At 41.8% G+C, this 21,131-nt stretch overlaps 2 protein-coding genes and 1 long non-coding RNA gene across 3 annotated transcripts; 2 read left to right on the top strand and 1 right to left on the bottom strand.

The window, feature by feature from the left end:
• Positions 1-767: 767 nt before the first annotated feature.
• LOC145652043 (uncharacterized) lies at positions 768-1,674 on the bottom strand. The gene is made up of 2 exons (XR_014118227.1): positions 1,582-1,674; positions 768-1,380 (listed from the first exon to the last, which is right to left on the bottom strand). It is a non-coding gene; the product is annotated as an uncharacterized LOC145652043 (long non-coding RNA).
• pld6 (phospholipase D family, member 6) lies at positions 1,372-6,666 on the top strand. The gene is made up of 4 exons (XM_035535113.2): positions 1,372-1,761; positions 2,234-2,430; positions 3,041-3,264; positions 4,843-6,666. Exons 1-4 carry the CDS (start codon positions 1,756-1,758, stop codon positions 5,100-5,102), a joined length of 687 nt encoding a protein of 228 aa, XP_035391006.2. The 5' UTR covers positions 1,372-1,755; the 3' UTR covers positions 5,103-6,666.
• A 1,125-nt stretch (positions 6,667-7,791) lies between these two features.
• rab3da (RAB3D, member RAS oncogene family, a) lies at positions 7,792-19,145 on the top strand. The gene is made up of 5 exons (XM_027022323.3): positions 7,792-7,896; positions 8,701-8,937; positions 15,382-15,500; positions 15,788-15,912; positions 16,333-19,145. The coding sequence occupies exons 2-5, from the start codon at positions 8,701-8,703 to the stop codon at positions 16,518-16,520; spliced, it is 669 nt and encodes a 222-aa protein (XP_026878124.1). The 5' UTR covers positions 7,792-7,896; the 3' UTR covers positions 16,521-19,145.
• Positions 19,146-21,131: the final 1,986 nt, after the last annotated feature.

The following is a 21,131-nucleotide window of genomic DNA, read 5'->3' as shown; positions in this document are numbered from 1 at the left end:
CCCCTCCACCTGTAGTTCACACAAGTGCACCCTGGGTAGAAAAGTCAGCTTTTCTCACTAATCTAGGACTAGTTCTGTTTACTTGAATTGGAATTGGAATTCTGTTGTTAATCACAACAGAAACTGCCCTCAAACTGGTCCCAGATCAGCAGAGTCAGGCCAAACATTTGCAGTCAAAGTTGCCTTTTTCGACTGAGCTCCACTTGGCTTCATTTATTTAATGAAGTCACTTTGAAGAATATCAGGTCTTCTCAGATCAGTGCAAAAGGGCAACTTTTACCAGCCCCACCAGACGTTGAGCTCTCGCAGAACATACAGCATGGAATGTGATTGGATGGAATGTGACGGAATGAAATATGATTGGATGGAATGTTCAGTCAGTTTTATAATGCACAGTCACAGTCACATAATCCTTAGTCAGTTTCTGAGCGCTAGTTTTGTATGTGCTCTTTACATAAACATGTGCTAAAGGTCTTTGTGATTTTTTTCCTTTCACAGTTCATCCCAAGCTCAGCTATGTTTGCAATGTGCAGTAATACATGTTATTGCCCCACTGGCATCCTATTTGCTAAGGATGGATTAAAGGTGCTCTCTGTCATTTTAATACACAGTAGTCTTTAAAGTGAATTAAAGGAACAAGAGGTTTCACACATACACACACACACACACACACACACACACACACACACACACACACACACACACACACACACCTCAAATTCACAGGCAGACTTTTCAATTCAAGAACCTGCAATCGTTAACCAGAATAAGGCTTTTAAACTTTAATAGATTAGACAGTGTAGACAAATTTACTGGCATATGTTGGAATAAGAAAATTGCAATGAACTCTCTGTTCATAAGAATAAGTGCATATGTAACTATAAAGTCCCTGCTAAATCAAGTGGCTGTATAAAACAAAGTGTGGCTTTAATCAAAGAAAACAAAATAATACATTACTGAAAATATTCTTCATTTAATATCAGCCAGATATGAAAATATGCATCATCTAGCATGCATTATTGTATGATTATTTTATTTTTCCTAGCATTGCTGGTAAAAGTAAAAAATAGATCATTCTAACTTATTGCTTATTTCAGGTTTATTTTAAATGAATTATATTGTGACAGTCTACTGTAAAGGTCTCAGCAGATTGTCTCCTATTTGGAAAATATTCCCCCAGATCTCAGAATTTAATACATTGCAGATCACAGTACATTTACAAATGTTTGTTTGACACAAATACCAAGATTGCATTAAATATTTCTTGAACGCTGCCGTTTTTCTTTCTTTTAAACTGGTGTTCCAGAAAGTTCGTGCCTGCTGCCGGTACTTTACTGCCACCTAGTGTTTGGAATTGCGCCCGCAGCATGAAATCCACGCCTAAGTAAAAAAAAAAAAAAAAGGATCACTGATCGTGGGTGGATTTTTCATAAATATTATTTCATAAAGTTCCACAAATGAATTTTCTTAATGTGATTAAATGTTAAAAATGCTATTTTACATGTATCTAAATTCATTCAAGGGTAATAAACTCAGTTAAAACTGACTATGTGTTTGGCCGTAATTATATAAAAAGCTCACATTAGGTACAACGAAACATGTACAGGTACGCAAGAGTACTCCAACTACCTGCCGCCGGATCTGGAATCAGTGTTACTTCTTAGCCAGCGGCGCTAGAGGGCGCTACTGAGTAAGCTCACCTGTGAGTTCTATAGCCAACTATAGTGATCCATTAATAAAGTACGAGTCTTAGACATGCAGGTAAGCGCACTTGTTTCACCAAAACGTTACTTTATCTTAGCTAAGAGGTTAGTTTGATGACTAGCTCGAAGTATGGAAAAATGGGCCCTTTTCCTTTCCAGTTAAAATGAGCTAGTTAGCTTGCCAAGGAGGCCGTCAAGCGAGACAGATGACCTAACGCTAGCATAGCTAGCATGTTAATTAGGTAGGGTTATGTATTTGTAAAAGACGTTTGGTTTAAAATAGCAAGATTAGACAGGGGGTGTAAAATCCAAGAAGCCACGAACAACTCCAGTAGTGCTGTCTTTTCCGTCTAGGGTGTGATATTGGCAGCTCCTTGGCCATCTTTCTCGTCTCTTCGGTGTAAGGCAGTGAGTCTGCGTTTGGACGTTAGCCAGACGTTGGCTCCGTAACCAAGGAGACGGCGCTCCGGTTAGTCCGAACAGCAACGCGTCAGCCGTCGTTACTCGGTCTCGTCTCTCGCTCCTGTCAGGTGTCGCTGGCGGAGCTCCTGAAGGCGTTCGGGATCGGGGCAGCGGCGGTCACGCTGGGGGTGGAGTGGGTGGACTGGCTGGCCCGCCGCCTCTCGCTCAGGCGAGGCGCTCGGGGGCCTCTGAAGGAGGTCCTGTTCTTTCCCTCCCCGTCAGCGTGCGTGGAACACCTCTACGCTCCAGCCGGGGTGTTGTCATGGTAGCGCTTCAGATGCACGTCCGTTAACTTCAAAAATTTCAAACGGTCTTTTGAGGGTAAAGGTAACGGTCCTGAAAACGTGGAGTTTGGCCATTTGGCCCATAAAATATTTAAATGTCTATTTAAATCCTTCTGTCTTTGCTGCTTTTTTTAGTGGCAGTGTTCCTTTATTAAACCTTTTGCATGAGTCATTACTCACACACTTTAATCTTTGTGTGTGAATATTCTTAATTACATTTTTGCCCAAAATTAATTTGTAGATATCCAATCAGAATATTTCAAAATAGTCTGCAATATTTCATCTGACTAAGAACAATGATTTGGGATATCTAAAAATTTCACATTTTAATACGTTTTAAGATCATTGTAATGACTAGTCATAATTTTAAATGTATACCTACATATCTGAGGTTAATATTTCAGATAGTTTTAAACCAATCCATGATATCAGTCACATCATTCTTAATAGTCAAATTGTAGCCAAAGATATGTTAGGTTATCATCTTAAGTGGTCATAAGTGAAGTATAAATAGCTGTAATGTGAATCTGGTCATAAGACATTAAAAATCTTTCTCAGCACTGCATGTCACTGTGATTATCTCCACCCCAGTTCCTGTCCCCTACCCCACGGCGTTGACACTCCCTTCGCACGACTGCTGGGACACCTTCTATCGGCGGGTGCGACACTGGACCTGTGTGTGTTTTCGTTCTCCAACGCCAGTCTGAGCCGGGCTGTGCTGCTCCTGCACAGCCGTGGTGTGGCGGTCCGAGTGATCACCGACAGAGAATACATGACCATCGTGGGCTCCCAGATCGGCACCCTTCGCAGGGCAGGTACAGTACTGAAATCACATAGGTTCAGGAACTGTTTTGGGGTAATTAGTCATTCCTGCAATGTTCCTGGGATCACAATCATATTGTCTAATGCAATTTCAAGTTGTCTTACCATGAGTAGTTGCAGATGAACCAATAAGAGATGTGTGAAATCTTGGTAACTCTGACTTTATTCAGCAGAGCAGCTAATTAGCAAGCCCTTCAGAACCTGAGTCATGTTAGGCAAGTTATACTAAAATAGAAGTGGCCCTTACATATCATACGAGCCCCTTTTTATACTACACAACTTGCTGTATTGTCCTAGAAAGATGTCCAAATGATGGGCAGAATATCTCCTCTGGTATTCTCCCAAATGACACACAAGCATCTCTGGGTCTTCAGGGAAAAGGGCTCTAAATGTTGTTCTTAAGGGCTGTGGTTCTTCAGGGCTGCTGTTCTCCATGTCTGTGGTGCTTCAGTTCTGTGATTCTCCAGGGCCTTGGTGTCCCAGTTCTGTTATTCTCCAAGGCTGTGGTTCTCCAGGTTTGAGGTTCTTCAGGGTTGGGAATACAGAAAACCTTTCTCATCTTGATACAACTCAGTCCACTTGCAGTTTCTGGACTTGATTAAAACCAAGCATCAGGAGCTCCCTGATGCCATATGATGACAACGATCAGTCAGCTACAGAAGTTGTCCCAGGGCAATGCTAGCCCCAGCTGTGAACGACTGGAGCTCTTCTATAGGCCTTGCAGTGTGAGCAGTGGCAGGCTGGGTTGTGAGGCACATCACCCCATGACTGCCGTAATGCCCATCTATCATCGTGATGGATGAGAATAGCTATTAAAGATAATGGCTGGCTAGGATGGGCTCCCCTGGGCCTGCTAAGAGTCTGGCAGAAAAAAAAGACACCCGACAAAGTGCTGCACTTTTCTAGTGTGTTCAAAGGCATCAGCCAAACACGACTTCACCAGATAGACCCAGAAACGCACGAAAAAAATGCAATGACAGCAGCAGACTCTGGCTTGGCTGACCTGGACTGCATTTTCTTATTATGGTAAAGTGTTGTCGTTTTTTTGTTTGGTTGTTTTGTTTTTTTTTGGTGCTGCTCGGGCCACCTAATGGGGGGACGGTTTTACTGCCCATGAGCACAGTAGGGCTGCAGAATACAGGCAAATCTTATTTCTTTTCTGCACACTGACATAAAAATACCATGTCCAATCAAAGTGTTTAGATTCGGACATCATTTTGTGTGTGTGTGGATTTTTTTTGTTTGTTTGTTTTAGGAAATAAAGTTGCTTTTCATAATGGAGTTCCTAAGTCTTACTTTAAGATACTTTAAACAAATATCTAGGTTGATCTTTTTACAATAGACCTTAATCTAATCTGGTATTATGTGTTCTGTTGTAGTAAATGTAAAGGGAACTGCATGGACAGGTTAACTAACTTGGATAACTTTTGTGCAGTTCTCTGTCAGATGTTCCTTACTGAAAATCAGGCAAATACGGTATATGAATCATATCAATTGTGCAGTCAGTAAAAATTTGAAACACTACTGAATGCTATTTCTAATGCTAATTGTAGTCGTGTTTGGTATCATAGGCATCTGCGTGCGTCACGAACTAAGCAACGCCGTGCACATGCACCACAAGTTTGTGCTGGTGGACGGAAAGAAGCTGCTTACCGGCTCCCTCAACTGGACCGTGACGGCGGTGCAGAGCAACAAGGAGAACGTCCTGGTAACGGAAGATCCGGATCTAGTGGGACCCTATCAGGAAGAGTTCTGTAGGCTGTGGGAGGCCAGTGACCCAACCAGTCAAAACCAGAGTGACTGCCACCAAGGGACTGCTGGCTCGCAGTAAAGAGCTAGTGGCAGATTTAAACTGAATCACCTGTTGCCAAGGTTTTGTCTCTTTTTTTTTTTGTTGTTACATAATATGAAGGGAGTTTTTCCTAAATAATTTTTTTTTAATATCTGCACAATTTTATAAGATTGTTTTTGACACCCTGGGAAGACTGAAAAAACATTTTTTTATAAAAAATACATTAACTGTATTTTTATGGGATTTTGAACTTAGGCCACCAATCACCACATTCAGAATCTGAATGTCTGGGTAGGAGAGAGCACTAGAGAGAATACAAGACACTATTGTGCTTACATATATAAAATGGTGCACTGCACTCTGAGAGATCAAAACTGCAGTGCCTCACTCCTATATCGCTACAACATACATTGATCTTTATTACGCAGCATGTGGCATAGAGCCAGAAAACCTCTCCTCCAGCACTGTAACGCGCTTCTATCAAGCTGAGACATGCACACTTTGTGTGTCTGTCTGTCTTGGAGCCAAGGCCTTGATTACTCAACTGCTGAGGCTCTTCACTCAGTTTCACAGGCGGAGGTGGGGGGGGGTGTCCCCCTCAATAATTCCTGCTCACACTACTCGTATAACATGTTAGGATGGGTGGTGTGAGCAGAGTCCCCCCTCCAAAGCTGAGCCCTATGCCACTACACAGTTATGACTATGAGCTTTTAAATCCATGCATGCCCATTAACGAGAGAGCTGTTTCTGTGTAGTCTGATTATTTTGTGCTGTTCCGTGACTGTTTCTGAGTCGAGTGAGCAATTGGCTTTTATTGAAGTTAGTGCATTTATTTGCACTAGCAATTGCCATGGAAGTCTCTTTACAATCAGGATTTGCTGTTTTTCATGTGTTCTAAGGAGGGGCTTGTGAATTGGAAGTCCTCTGTGATCAGCCCTGTCCCCGGCTGTGGACGTGCTCTCTAACAGCTCCCTAGCATCTAACAGTCAGGGTTGCTCTAAACATCACAGCCCCCTCAACACCCCTCAGCACTTACAGAAACCCATTGGCTACATTCATTCTGTATAGGAGAAGGTAGTGTCTTCACGAACCTCAGATGCGCTACACCTTCTGACACACTCTAAGCTGGTGATTAGGGATGAGTGACTTAACGAGAGCATCAAAACCATTGCCATTAAGTGGATTAATGGTCCTTTTGCAACTCTGCGAAATGTAAAAAGAGTCCAAGACCTTTATTCTGTTATTTCATATAATCTATATAGTCCATTATTACAAGTCCTGGCTAGAAGGAATGAGGTGTGTGAGTCACCACTTCTGCCTGATTGACTTTTCTCTGCTGGTTCTGCTTAGGTCTATGGGATGTGGGAACTACATAATTCTTTCAACTGCATAACATTTCTAAACACCAGCTGTTTCAGAGTCAGATGTGGACAAAAATATACATGATTTTACTAAATCGATGTATGTTTATTCAGAAACGAATTGCAGGTTGTTGTTTTTTTAAACAATGGGTTAAATTGATTGAACTGCATTGTAATTAAACGCAGTGTTGCTACAGTATTAAGTGAGTAATGAACACAAGGTCTATGCATCAGTCTCGTTTGGTTTACTGCTGTGAGCAGATATGAATGAACCCGTCGGTCTGTAAGACGTCACGCTGACTTGGCCATTCGCTGAAAACCTGGTGATCGGCTAGCGCGTCATGCCTGATAGCAGCCTACCAAAAGTTATTGACTGATCTGGGAACGGCCATCGTGGTCTCTTAAGAGTATTTGCCTGTCCATGGAAAGATAAACTGCTCCGGAGTCGAGGGCAAATCAGAGTAGTCCTACTAATTTTGCAACTGCGTTTTAAATGTTTCGTGCTTTGACGCTGTCTGCAAATAGAGATACACATATATGAGGAGAGTCGCCTTTAATGGTGTTGCGGTTATTCGCTTGTTCCCCGGAGCGTCGCGGGCAGAGAGTGAGGCAGTCTGCAGACAGTACAGTCCAAGAGCGCAGGGGCGAGGCGAACAGCGGATGTCCTAGGTCGGCCGAAAAAAAAACTTTTCTGAGCAGGATAACCAACAGAAAGCGATCAAAGAAGGTTAGTGAAGTTGTTTTGACTTTGCTTTCGATGTACGTTAAAAAACCCTGTATGTTTCCTGACAGAAACACTGGTTTAATTTGGTGGCAGACATCCATATGGAAGCCAGCTACAATTAGGTGAGTCGTACGAAGACCATAGCTTCTGCGACGCCACGGTGGCTTTCGCTTTAAAACCTGAATATCAAATCTGTCAAATAAAAACGTGTGCAGACTTTTATACTCAACACTGCTTTCTCCCTCGAGCGTTCGCGTGGCGCTTGTCATTTATGTTCGTTTGATCCATACGGGGGTGGACAGTTAAGATTCTGCCCTTTTGTCACGCTTCTACCTATCGTCACTTATTTAACTAGTTGCCAAAGGGGACGTAAATGTAATAAACGACTCATTATTTCATGCACAGGCATGGTGAAACACCTAAGCATTTCACAATTGCGGCTTGATGCAACATAACGTGCGCTTCCATCCAGCCGCGCGCAGGGCGTGCCACATCCTGGTGACTCCCCTCATCAGGTGCGCGTGGCAACCCAGGTCCAAACCGTCCGCTATGACACGAAAGAGAAAGCTGCCCACACAGCGAGGCGGCGACGGATGTCGGCCAAGTTCTGATGAAGGGGTTTTGTTTGTTTGTTTGTTTGTTTATAGGCTGTTCTAGGTGCTGGTGAAGGTAGCATCAGGTGTGTTTCCATATAGAACCGATTGTTTCTTTGGGCTTAGTCGACAGCTACAGACGAAGCCGATTGAAGGTCAGTTCTACAGTGAAAATGGGATGTGATCAGGGTATTTTTTTCTGTTGAAATATAAAAAAGAAACATTATTATAAAGTCATAATTCATCGAAGGATATGTTACTGTAGTCATAACTACACTGTTATGTATTTTCAAGACATTCATAAATGTGTACTAATTAAAGCTAATTAACGTGTTATATGTGTATTTGTATAAACAATGAGCAAGGCCTTTCCTGTGATAAGTTGTTTTGGTCAAAGTGTCTAATTTTGGCATCTAATGGTGATTTGCTGACAGACAGGCAAGAGAGAGCTACAGAGAGAATAGGGTGTGTGTGTTTGCTGAGAGAGAGAGAGAGAGAGAGAGAGAGAGAGAGAGAGAGAGAGAGAGAGAGAGAGAGAGAGAGAGTGTGTGTGTGTGTATGAGTGTGTTTGCTGATTTGGCTTCGGTTTTTATGGCCAGGATGATTTGTGCTGAGTTGGTATCTACAGAAACGAGACCTAATCAGGCAGAAAGCCTCTCTCAGCGGCTGTGATCCACAGATGTTACAGAGAGGGGGAGCTGGGGAACACAGAGGAGGAACAGAACTGTAGAGAGAGAGAGGTGATGGTGAAGGGAGGTGACAGTGAACATGGTAGAGAGATAAGGAGGAGGTGACATGATTGGCTGTTGCCCACTCTCACATATAAGTGATGTACCACACAAGCTGGGGGAAAAAAAGGCCTTTAGGAAGTTATACACACGCAGATGGTGCCTTGCGCCACAGATAGGAACAGTGCGGTCACCTGTTGCCCATGTAACGTCAGCTCCCCGGTCCTCTAGATGGCGTCAGTGAGCGACCCTCGCCAGCAAACGCAGCCGCAGAAGGACGCGGCCGATCAGAATTTCGACTACATGTTTAAACTGCTCATCATAGGCAACAGCAGCGTGGGAAAGACCAGCTTCCTCTTCCGATATGCAGACGACTCATTCACCTCCGCCTTCGTCAGCACCGTGGGAATCGACTTCAAAGTCAAAACTGTGTACCGCAATGAGAAACGCATCAAGCTCCAGATCTGGGTGAGTAGGAATTGTGGGAGTTGTAGTCCATATTTTCCGACTTTTTTTTTATTTTGGTGCTGGGAGTTGTTCATTCAAGGGGCCTTGATTACTCAACTATAAATGAAATATGAGTGAGTAACTATAATAAAATGTATACTTTCAAGTTGTATAAATAACATAGTTCCAAGAACCGTCATGTGATAAAAGTGTAGATGTTCTTAATCTTTATAAGGATGAAGAGAAATCCACACTGTGTTCATTATGATGGATGGTATCATAGTCCATATAACAGAAAAGCATATGTTTTTATATAAAATGTTTTCATTTTTGAGCAGGTGGATATAATCAGTTCTTGACACCAGTACTTCATTCATCAGACATTGTAGTCCACATTTATCTCCATTTTAACAATGGGAGTTGTAATCTTTCTGTTTTGTTGTAAAGAATGTGTTCACTGCTGTATTTCCTTACCAAGCTGCAATCAATGTGATTTTAGAGTAATGCTGTTAAGAAAACGAGTCACAATTAATTTGCTCCCTGATAGAGTCCAGCTACAGTAGTGCAATCTGTGGCAACAGGTTCCCTGCTCAGCCAAGGACTTAGACATGAGACAGTATTCTGTCCCAGTGTGGATACAATGAGGACAAAAGTAACCCCCATATGACAATTATCTCTTCAGAAGGAATTGATTCCAGTGTGGCACTGCATGGAGTAAGACCAGGGCCTCAGTGAGTAGAATTGTCTGACTGTGATACTAGACGTGCTATTGGAGGGAGGGAGGGAGGGAGGGAGGGAGGGAGAGAGAGAGAGAGAGAGAGAGAGAGAGAGAGAGAGAGAGAGAGAGAGAGAGAGAGAGAGAGAGAGAGAGAATGTGTGTAGTGTCTGCTACACAGCAGTTTTGATGCAATTTCACCCATCTATTAGGGTAACACCTATTCAGTGTAACATACATATTCTCACACACTCCATAGTGTGGAGTGTACAGACTTATTCCTGAAATTACTAGGTTTGGTCCATCTCTCTGCAGCAACACATTTCTTCCCTTTCAGGACAGAGTAACAAGAAACACATGCTTCCGGAAATAACTCACTTATTGCTTTAAAACAAATCTGAAGGGTCATCTGGCTCTCTGGTCTGTTTGGCAACATCTACGGTTGTTAGTAATAAAAGCCTGACAGGGCTGTGTTCTTGTGTGTGTGTGTGTGTGTGTGTGTGTGTGTGTGTGTGTGTAATCAGTAATGTAATCAATACTGTAATAGGAAAGGTGTCCTCTGCTGTCAGAAGAAATTATTTAGTATGTTTTGTGTGTGTGTGTGCGCGCATTTGTGTGTTTGTGGTGATAATGCAGTCATGTGTCCTTAAACACTGCCATCAAACATCATGTTTGAGACTCCAATGAGGGGCTAAACACCCACCCACCAAAAATACCTCAAAAATACAGCTTTCTACAGGCTGATTGGAGGTTGAAGGACACAAAGACAAAGAGACACACAGGTGGAGAGAGGGAGATGCAGGGGGGAAGGGGCTGTCCATTCAGTGTCTGCTTCTGGTAGCTGCCACAATGGGAATGATAAGTGGCCGCAGCTGATTGGCTGGTACCTAGTCATACTGAAGGAAGTCCGCTCTCTTAGCAGACCAGACCAGAACCATGACCCATCTTTACTGTGTGCTGACACGGTGAGGAGCATGCTTCTACATTTAGAGTGGCTTTCTCACGCCCTTGCAGGGAGCTTTGCCTTACCCTGGTTTGCTGTCTGGTTGTCTGGACTTGCTTTTCTGCGTGTCACCTGCCCTACATACAAAAATTAAAAAATACGTACTGAACTAAACTGATAATGGGTATGGCTAAACTGATCTGAGATCGGCATGAAAAGCATTTCTGGCTCACGGCCTCTCTCTTTAGCATGAAGGAAAGGAACTCTGCCCTAGCGACAGACCACTGTACAGTTCACAAAACCTGTACACACGTGGCAGCAACCGGCAGTGAAGCATGGCTGGAGGTAGAATTTTTACATTTACATTTACAGCATTTAGCTGATGCTTTCATCCAAAAAGCGATTTCCAGTTATGACTGAACACAACTTGAGGGTTAAGGGTTTTGCTCAGGGAGCCAACAGTGGTAACTTGGCAGTGGTGCGGCTGGAACTGGCAACCTTCCGATTACAATTCACGTACCTTAACCACTGCACTACCCCTACATGGGCACTGCCCTTTTAATAAATGTCCCACTGCGCAAAGGATGCAAAGTAAAAAAAAACCAAACATTCTCCACATGGGTAACCGTTAATAATAGCTGATGTGGTCCAGCTAGCCTTCCTGAGACCAGTTGATTCATTTGGCCGTGACTAACTAGCCTCCCGCTAGGTTTCCTGAAGACTTAGCAACATTAGTGTTTTTGAATAATGACGTGTTAGTTGAGAGATGCAGTACTGAGCGGTGCTAGTCCCGGCTTTTGCTGTGTGCTTTAGAGGTGTGTCGAAGGTGTGGAGCATCCGAGGATTTATAGGAGATTTTTGCCTTGGCTGACTAAGTGCATATTTAAAGTTGCTTAATGAAAGGCTAATGTGTTATTGCAGTGCTAGTTCTGTAGGTGTGTAGTCCTTGCCAGTCAGGAGAGTGAGTGTGAGACTGTGTGAGAATATGTGAGAGTGAGTTTAATAAGACCTAAAATGAGAACATCGCACACCCAAAGGGGGCATATGAGGGACATGGACATGAGACTAATCATAAAAAATTAAAACCATTACATATCTAGCTAGCTAACAGCTCACCGAGTTGATGTAGAAATCTGTAATATAAATATTTTTTACTCACCAAATTTGACACCTACTTGCAGTAGCTATTTAAGTCTGGCATACAGAAGGCACATCAAATTCATCATTCTTACTCTTCAAAAGCATGTGCGGAGCACTGAGAACTGAAGTAAGTAGGTGAGATATGAGGCAATCTGTTAAACCAATGAAATACAAGTTATTTGCCCAGTGTCTTGCTAAAATAATATTGTTAAAATTAAAGTAACTGCCAGTTCACTTCAGCACCATCAAATAGGTTTCTCTCTAGGTGTTTTGCTGGGCGGAAGACTGATAAATCCGATTGGACGGCGTAAAGCTAGATGTCTGAGGGTTCGTGTGTATGTGTTTTTTTTTATGTGTTTCTTCGCTCTGCCCACTGACATGATTAGTGTATACTTACTTAAGGGAGGAGTAACTCAAAATGAGAGATGAATTTGGTTTGTCTTAGCATTGACTCATGTCATGTCATAACAGGAAGTAAATACTTTGTGTTACATACATGAGATATAGATAACCACATGCAGTATGAATTTCTCATGAGTCTTGTCTTGTGCTAAAATGTAATTTAGATGGAAAATTAAGCAAGTTTATAGCGACCATTGAAAATCTTGGATTTCTAGGTTAGACTAAAACTCTATAAACTGTTTTTAGCACTACGCATAATATACACAGAATGTCTTCAGATACTTTTAATTTGAATTCAACTAATCAATCAATACACAATACTCAACAATGAAACATGCAGCAGCATGCTATGGGGATGTTTTTCTGTGACGGAGAGTGGGAGACACTAATGCAGAAAACTATAGCACAATCCTAGGTGAATTCATCTTCCAGAGTACGCAGAATCTCAGAGTGCAGTGAAGGGTCACATTTCCATAAGACAAAGACCTGAAACATACCTCCAAGAAAACACAAGAGATGCTTTGCGAAGTCTGAAGTGCTCCAGCCAGAGTCTGGACTGAAGCCAACAGAGCATCTCGGGAGAGACCTGAAAATGACTGTACACTGACTTGCCATCCAGCTTGGCTGAGCTTGAATGATTCTGCCAAGAAGAATGGGACAACCTTCCAGAACCGGAAGAAAAGTGTTCCAAGTTTGTAGTATCATTAACAAGTCATTGCTGCCAGTGGTTCTTTAACCAGGTATAAGGTGAAGACTAAAAGCCAAATACTTATCAGAGATGGAGGTTCGAGTTAGCAACTTGAGTCACACTTCTGATGTATGTTGATAGTTTGGCAAACATTTGAGTCCACTCATGAGTCTGACAGGTAAGTAGAGTTGTGACTTGACACTTGTGAAATTTAAGTTTGGGGGGGGGGGGGGGGGAATCAAGTCTAACCATCATTTGATTAAAACATTTTTACCTAATCTCACTGGAGCATCTAGTTAGCTAGTTAGCTTATTGATTGGATAAAAAAGTATGCTAGCCAGCTAGACTGATGGCTAATCAATGATTTTCTAGTCGGTTCATTTTAAGCAGTAATGAGTTTTTAGCTTTTGTACACTCTTTACTGTCATACTGCCCTTTACTTGTTAGCTAATGATAGATTGCAGACTAGTGTACATTTTTTTTTATTAGGCATCAGACTCTGTTACATGTTGTTGCAATTGAGAATGCACATAAGTCTATATGACCAGCAACCTCATACATTTATTTAGTTTTTATGACTTGAGACTCAACATGGAATACTATGTATAGACTCTAAATGTGATTTGGACTTGGCTCAGACTCGTACAGAAAATTACTCATGGACATCTCTGATACCAATTTAAATGGAATAAAACTTTCTTACTTTGTCGTGGAATATTATGTGTAGACTGCTGAGATAATTAGTTGAATCCAAGATGAGTAACAAGATGAGTAACAATACCAATATGTATTGTTATGGTTACACACACACACACACACACACACACACACACAGATAACAATCACCAACCTTTTTCTTTTTGCTGCACGTTACTGTGTGTTTGTGTTTAATAGGCAGCTGGTGGAGCTTATCACTGTTGACAGAAGGGGCTGGTCTTTTATGTGATAGCCATGCATTGGTGCAATTTCAGTCACACACACACACACCATTACCAGGGTAACTCGCGCACGAGGGCTCGTGGCACTTTGTAAAGTCAAGACCTTGCAGTAACATAAAAACCAATGAAGGGTTGCCTAGTTACCACACCTAGTATGTACACATAGTATGCTAATAAGACTCCCTCAGACTGGTGAAAGGGACAGCTGATTCAACCCTATCTGCTATACCCGTTCCATTAAACATGACCTCTGTAAATTTGCTATTAAAGATCAGACAGTGAACACCATATAGGTGCGAACACACACATCAGTGGGGCCTCTGAGCTGCAAACTATGCAGATCCAAACACACTGTGCCTATGTTTTATTATCAACACGACAGCATGTAGGGCAGTATAGATGAAGAGGAGGTAACCTGTAGGGCAGTGTAGATGAGGAGGAGGTAACCTGTAGGGCAGTGTAGATGAGGAGGAGGAGGTAACCTGTAGGGCAGTATAGATGAGGAGGAGGAGGTAACCTGTAGGGCAGTGTAGATGAGGAGGAGGAGGAAACCTGTAGGGCAGTATAGATGAGGAGGAGGAGGTAACCTGTAGGGCAGTGTAGATGAGGAGGAGGAGGAAACCTGTAGGGCAGTATAGATGAGGAGGAGGAGGTAACCTGTAGGGCAGTGTAGATGAGGAGGAGGAGGAAACCTGTAGGGCAGTGTAGATGAGGAGGAGGAGGAAACCTGTAGGGCAGTGTAGATGAGGAGGAGGAGGAAACCTGTAGGGCAGTGTAGATGAGGAGGAGGAGGAAACCTGTAGGGCAGTATAGATGAGGAGGAGGAGGTAACCTGTAGGGCAGTGTAGATGAGGAGGAGGAGGAAACCTGTAGGGCAGTGTAGATGAGGAGGAGGAGGAAACCTGTAGGGCAGTATAGATGATGAGGAGGAGGTAACCTGTAGGGCAGTGTAGATGAGAAGGAAGTGATCCTATAGGGCACTGTAGATGAGGAGGGGGTGACCACAGATTTAGTCTGGCACAACAAAGTAATAAGTCGATTGTCCAGGGTTTTTATTTATTTATTTATTGTTTTGTTTTGATGAGATACATGACTTATCATAGAGTTTCACAATGTTTTGTTAAAAGCTTTAAGTGTGCCTCCATGAATCATTCATAACTCCTTACATAAATATTTCACAATGCATTCATAAAGGTCTACATCAGCTTTCTGATGGAGTCTTAGTATCCAGGGAGAAACTCGATACTTCAAAGTCCATGTATGCTCCACTGTTTTCAGTTAAAATGTATGTTATTTGCATGTCTCAACTACAGGAGTTTACTGCACTTTTGTAAGTCGCTCTGGATAAGAGCGTCTGTTAAATGCCATAAATGTAAATGTACTCCCACTGAACTATTTACATACTAAAATACCATATGAATGGCACATTTCAGTTTTCATAACTTCACATGAAATTACATTACTAGAATGTAAAACTAGTTCATGTCTGTTAATATGAACATTTATGAATGTGTTGTGTAGTTTTATGTAGTTTAATTGTTATGAATGTTTATTATGTTGCCACTTTATGAGAATTGTTTCCCTGTGTGTGTGTGTGTGTGTCTGTGTGTGTGTGTGTGTGTGTGTGTGTGTGTTGTAGGACACTGCGGGTCAGGAGAGGTATCGCACCATCACCACAGCCTATTACAGAGGAGCCATGGGCTTCCTACTTATGTATGATATAACCAACCAGGAGTCGTTCTACGCTGTCCAGGACTGGTCAGTAATGGATAGATAATATCTCATAACATTCCTAATAGTCATTTCTACTGTATTGTAGTTCATGTCGCAGCTTGCTTGTGTTCTTAGAATGTACAGATTTGGAGGAAATATATAACAGCAAACACATGTAACCAAAGCATATAACAGAATATAAATGACCACACTAGATCTGAATATAGAAGCATTTGGGGTATTTGTACTGAACAACAGTCACTGTCAACACCTTAATTTCATACTAAATGTGTGTGTGTGTGTGTGTGTGTGTGTGTGTGTCTGTGTGTCAGGGCAACTCAGATTAAGACATACTCGTGGGACAATGCTCAGGTAATTCTGGTTGGGAATAAGTGTGATCTAGAAGATGACAGACTGGTGGCCACGGAAGATGGGCAGAGACTAGCTAATGAGCTAGGTGACATGCCAGCGCACACACACACACATTCATACACACACAGAATTGGTTCTCAACAAACAAACTTTATAACAAGTAATTTGTATCCCACCACACAGACAGGTACCCTACCCAGCTACCCAACTGATGAGGCCAGTGTTTCAGCCCAGAGATGACAATCTGCCATCATTACCCAAATATTTCACACAATAACACCATCATAAAACCAGAAATACCCATCTATGCCACACTGTTACACATACTTGCATTTTAATCCCTCCTAAAGCATAAATCACTGCTTCTATACTTCCAAATGAAATCATCGCATTATTACATAACATGCGGTGCACAGTTATCCTTGCTTTGGCTCTGTGCTCCAACACATTAGAATTAATCTCTGCCGGTCTGACCTGCCCACGTGTTGTCGTGTCTTATGTTTAGGGTTCCAGTTCTTTGAGGCAAGCGCTAAAGACAACATCAACGTCAAGCAGGTGTTTGAGCGGCTCGTCGACGTCATCTGCGACAAGATGAACGAGAGTATGGATGGAGAGCCTAGCCCGCTGGCAAATCACAAGGGCCCCAGCCTGCAGGACACGCCCCCTGCTGGGCAGAGTGGCTGCTCATGCTAATGATCGCTCACTCAGTGCGCATGCAAGCACACACACACACGCAAATGTGCACACACACACACGCAAGCACACTCCCATATATGACATACACACAATCCTAGGCCAATACACAGCTATCGTTGACTAATATGGCTACAAAGATAAACAAAGCTAAACAAACATAAACACACATACACGCGCGCACACACAATTTTTGTCACCATGCTCGGGCATACACACATGAGCATAAACCAGTATGAATCTGTGGTATGAACTGAGTTTCAGTGAGCCCCATAATCAAACATGGAAGGAACGTTTGATTCCCTTTCTCATCACTTTCTAGTGACTATAAAAGCCCGTCCCCTCCCAGACTTCTCCCTGTGCTTCTTGGAGCCGTTCACACTGCAGGACTGGGTGCATTTAGCCTACTCAGTAGTAGCTGATTATTTGAAACAGGAGACAGAAAGCAAGAAGTAGACGGTGGGTTTTAATGCCAAAACTCCAGGTTAATGTGGGCTAAATTTTAACCTGGATTAGATTTGTGAGAATATCAGGTTAACATGCCCCATAGCCTGAATGTATGAATTGAAGGCGTTTTTCTAAGGATTTATGAGGGTTTTATTTTTTGTCTAAATGAATTCCCAATTGATATTTCCCACAGGGGTCAGTGAGTCACAGGTCAGCTGTCTGATTACGCTGTGTGTAAGTTCTGAACATTCTCCCCCAGTAGGCCGCAGCGCAGTATGGTTTTGTGTACCTACCTCTAACTCCCAGTTCTGCTTCATGATAGACCTCACTTAAGTGTGCTGGATTTGGCAAATAACCTCAGGCCGTTCTGTGTGCAGCCTGTATGTCTTTGTCTATGGCCAGCAGATGCCACTTTAGAGCATTCATCCAATCTTGTAAATTAGTTTTTACCCAAGCAAAAGCTCCCCTACACTGAGACACTCAAACAGCTTTTGAATAATAATACCAGACTTCGCACTAATGTATTAACACTGCACCGCTATACCACACGGCCATTTTGGTTTGTATTTTAAATGAAGTTCACTCACTGGACTTGCTCATCCCACTGAATGGTCTTTTTGTTCAGTGTTATTTTAGCTGTCTCTGGTACCAAAGCAGACTATGACTACTAGAAATACCTATTTCGTCACGTACAGAAAAACTCGATATTTTATTTTTGTCAAATTCTATTTCTCAAACGAGAATAGTTTCACATTACTTTCACTAATATAGCTCAGTGAAGTTGTTTAAGTTTAAAACACAGAGTATGTTTACATGCATTTAATAATCCAATAACTACCTACACTTGTGTATTCAGATGACGGGAACACTCTGGGTTTACACACAAGCAGCCAATAATCTCACAGAATGATGTGATGTAAACTTCAAACTTCCTGCTGCGGAAATTTGTAAACATGGACCTACTTTACCGGCTAATATGTGCCTACGTTTATTTATGGTTATTAATAGTGTGCAATCCTGCCCTTTATACAACTTTTTCTATATTCTCTATTGATGCAAAGATGGAAATGAGCATTTTTTCTTTTCAACAAGTGGGTGCTGTGTTTACTTCTGCTAGGCACTTCCAGGGCAGCGCGACGCTGTCCGGTTACGTTTGTGTGCGTGCGCAGACTGAGGGATCTGAAAGAAATCAGAGTAATAGTATACATGTGCTGAGACGTCAGATTATTGAACTAAAATCCAGCTCTTTATCAGAGTTCTAATTCTACTCCGATCTAACAAATTGGAGTATGCTGTTTACACAACTACTTGAATCATCAGATAACTGGAGAAATCTGATTATGATTGGATTATTAAATGCATGTAAATGCACTGTTGGACAGTATCACAGAGAATGAGTCATCGGGTCTTAGTTTTTAAAATATCTTTTATCTTATGAAAGATGTCAACAATTGCCACTGTTTTGGCAGAATATATGTTACATATGTGGCTTTACCTCAACTGAGGCTTCATGACCTTACTAACAGTAAAATGTTCATACAGAGCCAAGATTGTTGTCCTGAGCGTTGGGTACCATTGCGCTGAGATCTAAAATCAAATGCTGTTCTTGTATGAGATATGATGGTGAGAGTCACTAAAGTATTGTATTACCATCAGAGGAAATTCTGTAGCTTGGCTACTCATGATCAGAATCAGAGGTTTCTTGGTGACAAGTATTGTGAAATAGATCATTTCTGTTCAGCCAACATGTTCGTAAAAGTCTGAATGGGGTGGCAAACTTGAAAAAGATCTGCTCATTCTCTGGCCACTTGTTTCTCTCACTATATTGGTTATTCCATTTGGTCAAGGGAAACCTTCAAGGGAAGTTAATTTTTTGGGAAGATGTAAAGCAGCAAACAATATAGTCTAAAATCGTAAAATGGTTGTGTTTGTATTTATGTTATATGCGCAGAAATATGTTCTCACCTCTGTGTGTTACATGTTTTTTGTCACGTCAGTGGTCTCGCTTAGATCTATTTACAATTTACACTGAATTGATTGTCATGTTTCAGGTAAACGTGTAGCGCAAAACCTACAGGTCAAAGATGTGGGGTACTGGTTCAGACCATGAAACATAACTTTCTAAATATTCTGTACATGATATAGACCACATAATAAATAAAAGGACACAAACACAGATTGCTTGGTCTGCATATTTACCTGATGCTTTTATACAAAGCAACTTACAATTATGACTGAGTGCAACTTGAAGGCAAAGGCTCAGCTTCCCAACAGGGGGCAACGGTGGGGCTTAAACCAGTAACAGTTGGATTACAACCCAAGTACCTTAACCACTGAGCTCATAAATTGTAGACACGAGAAATGGCTTGTTTTTTTCATTTATACACAAGAAAGCAGAAATACATTAAAACTGAATTTTCATTATGTTGTTTATGTCTAGGCTACAAAACAAACATACGTTTCATTGTTTTCACTGGAAAATGTGGCATCCTTAAAGCTTTGTTAGGTTGCCATTAGCCAGCCTGAAATAATAATAACTTATACACACACAACACACACACACACACACACACACACACCTGTTTGTTTTTGCGTGTGTGTGTGTGTGTGTGTGTGTGTGTGTGTGTGTGTGTGTGTGTGTGTATATATATATATATATATATATATATATATATATATATATAAAATAAAGTGTAGATATATACACTTTACTGTTTATATATATTATTATTATTCACTAACGCATATATCTAACCAGCCAAACGCATGGCAGCAACTCAATATATTTAGGCATGTAGACATGGTCAAACTGACCTGGCCTCAAAATAGGGAAAAAGGGCATTGTTGTTGGTGCTAGATAAACTGGTGTTAGTATTTCAGAAACTGCTGATCTACTGGGATTTTCATGCACAACCATCTCTAGGATTTACAGAGAATGACCAGACTGGTTTTGAGCTGATAGAAAGGCAACAGTAACTCAAATAACCACTCGTTACAACAGAAATATACAGAAGAGCATCTCTGAATGTGCATCACATCTAATCTTGAAGTAGACAGGCAACAACAGCAGAAGACCACACCGAGTGCCAATCCTGTCAACTGAGGCTACAATTCACACAGGCTCACCGAAAATGTTGCCTGGCCTGATGAATCTCGATTTCTGTGACATTCAGATGGTGGGATCAGAACTTGATGTAAACAATATGAAAGCATGGATCCATCCTGCATTGTATCAATGGTTGAGGCGGCTGGTGGTGATGTATTGGTGTGGGGGATATTTTCTTGGGACACTTTGGCCTCTTAATACCAACTGAGCATCGTTTAAACCCCACAGTCTACCTCAGTATTGTTGCTGATCATGTCCATCCCTTTATGACCACAGTGACCCATCTTCTGATGGCTACTTCCAGCAGGATAATGCACCAAGTCACAAAGCTCAAATCATCCCAAACTGGATTCTTGAACATGACAATCAGTTCATTGTACTCAAATGGCCTCCACAGTCACCAGATCTCAATCCAATAGAGCACCTTTGGGATGTGGTGGAACAGGAGATTCACATCAAGGATGTGCAGCCAACAAATCTGCAGTAATTGTGTGATGTTATCATGGCAATATGGACCAAAATCTCTGAGGAATGTTTCCAGCACCTTGTTGAATCTTTGACATGAAGAATTAAGGTAATTCAGAGGACAAAAGGGGGCCTAATGTATATGTAAAGATGCAGGAGACTACAAAGTTTGTTGATTTGGCACATGTGTGGCACACAGTTTAAGAAAAGATGGTCTTTCTTGTTAAGGTCAAGGGAAAATATGCTTCTTTAAAATATGATTGATTCTTTCCTTCACAGAGATAAGTCATTTTTAACCCACTCCTTCCGCTTCCACACCTGTTCATTTCATTATATAATAACCATGCCCTTGATTATCTAACGCGTGTGTAGCCTAATCAAGCCTCAGAGTATAAAGGCACCACAGATTTCATGGAGCGATGCCATAGAACTGCAGTCAGCAAGCCTGCTTCTTTAGCCATTTCCTCCTTTGTGCAAAAAGGAACAAAACTGTTGACCATTACTGCCGTATAGTAAGACCAGAGGTGGGTAGAGTAGCCAAAACCTGTACTCAAGCAAAAGTACTGTTACTTTAAAAAAGTACTGTTACTTTA

Source organism: Electrophorus electricus, chromosome 18 (assembly GCF_041902795.1).
Source record: "Electrophorus electricus isolate QZ-2024a chromosome 18, ASM4190279v1, whole genome shotgun sequence".
Lineage (NCBI taxonomy): Eukaryota > Metazoa > Chordata > Actinopteri > Gymnotiformes > Gymnotidae > Electrophorus > Electrophorus electricus.
The sequence above is the reverse complement of the archived record's forward strand: the minus strand, read 5'-3'. Positions and strand labels throughout refer to the sequence as shown.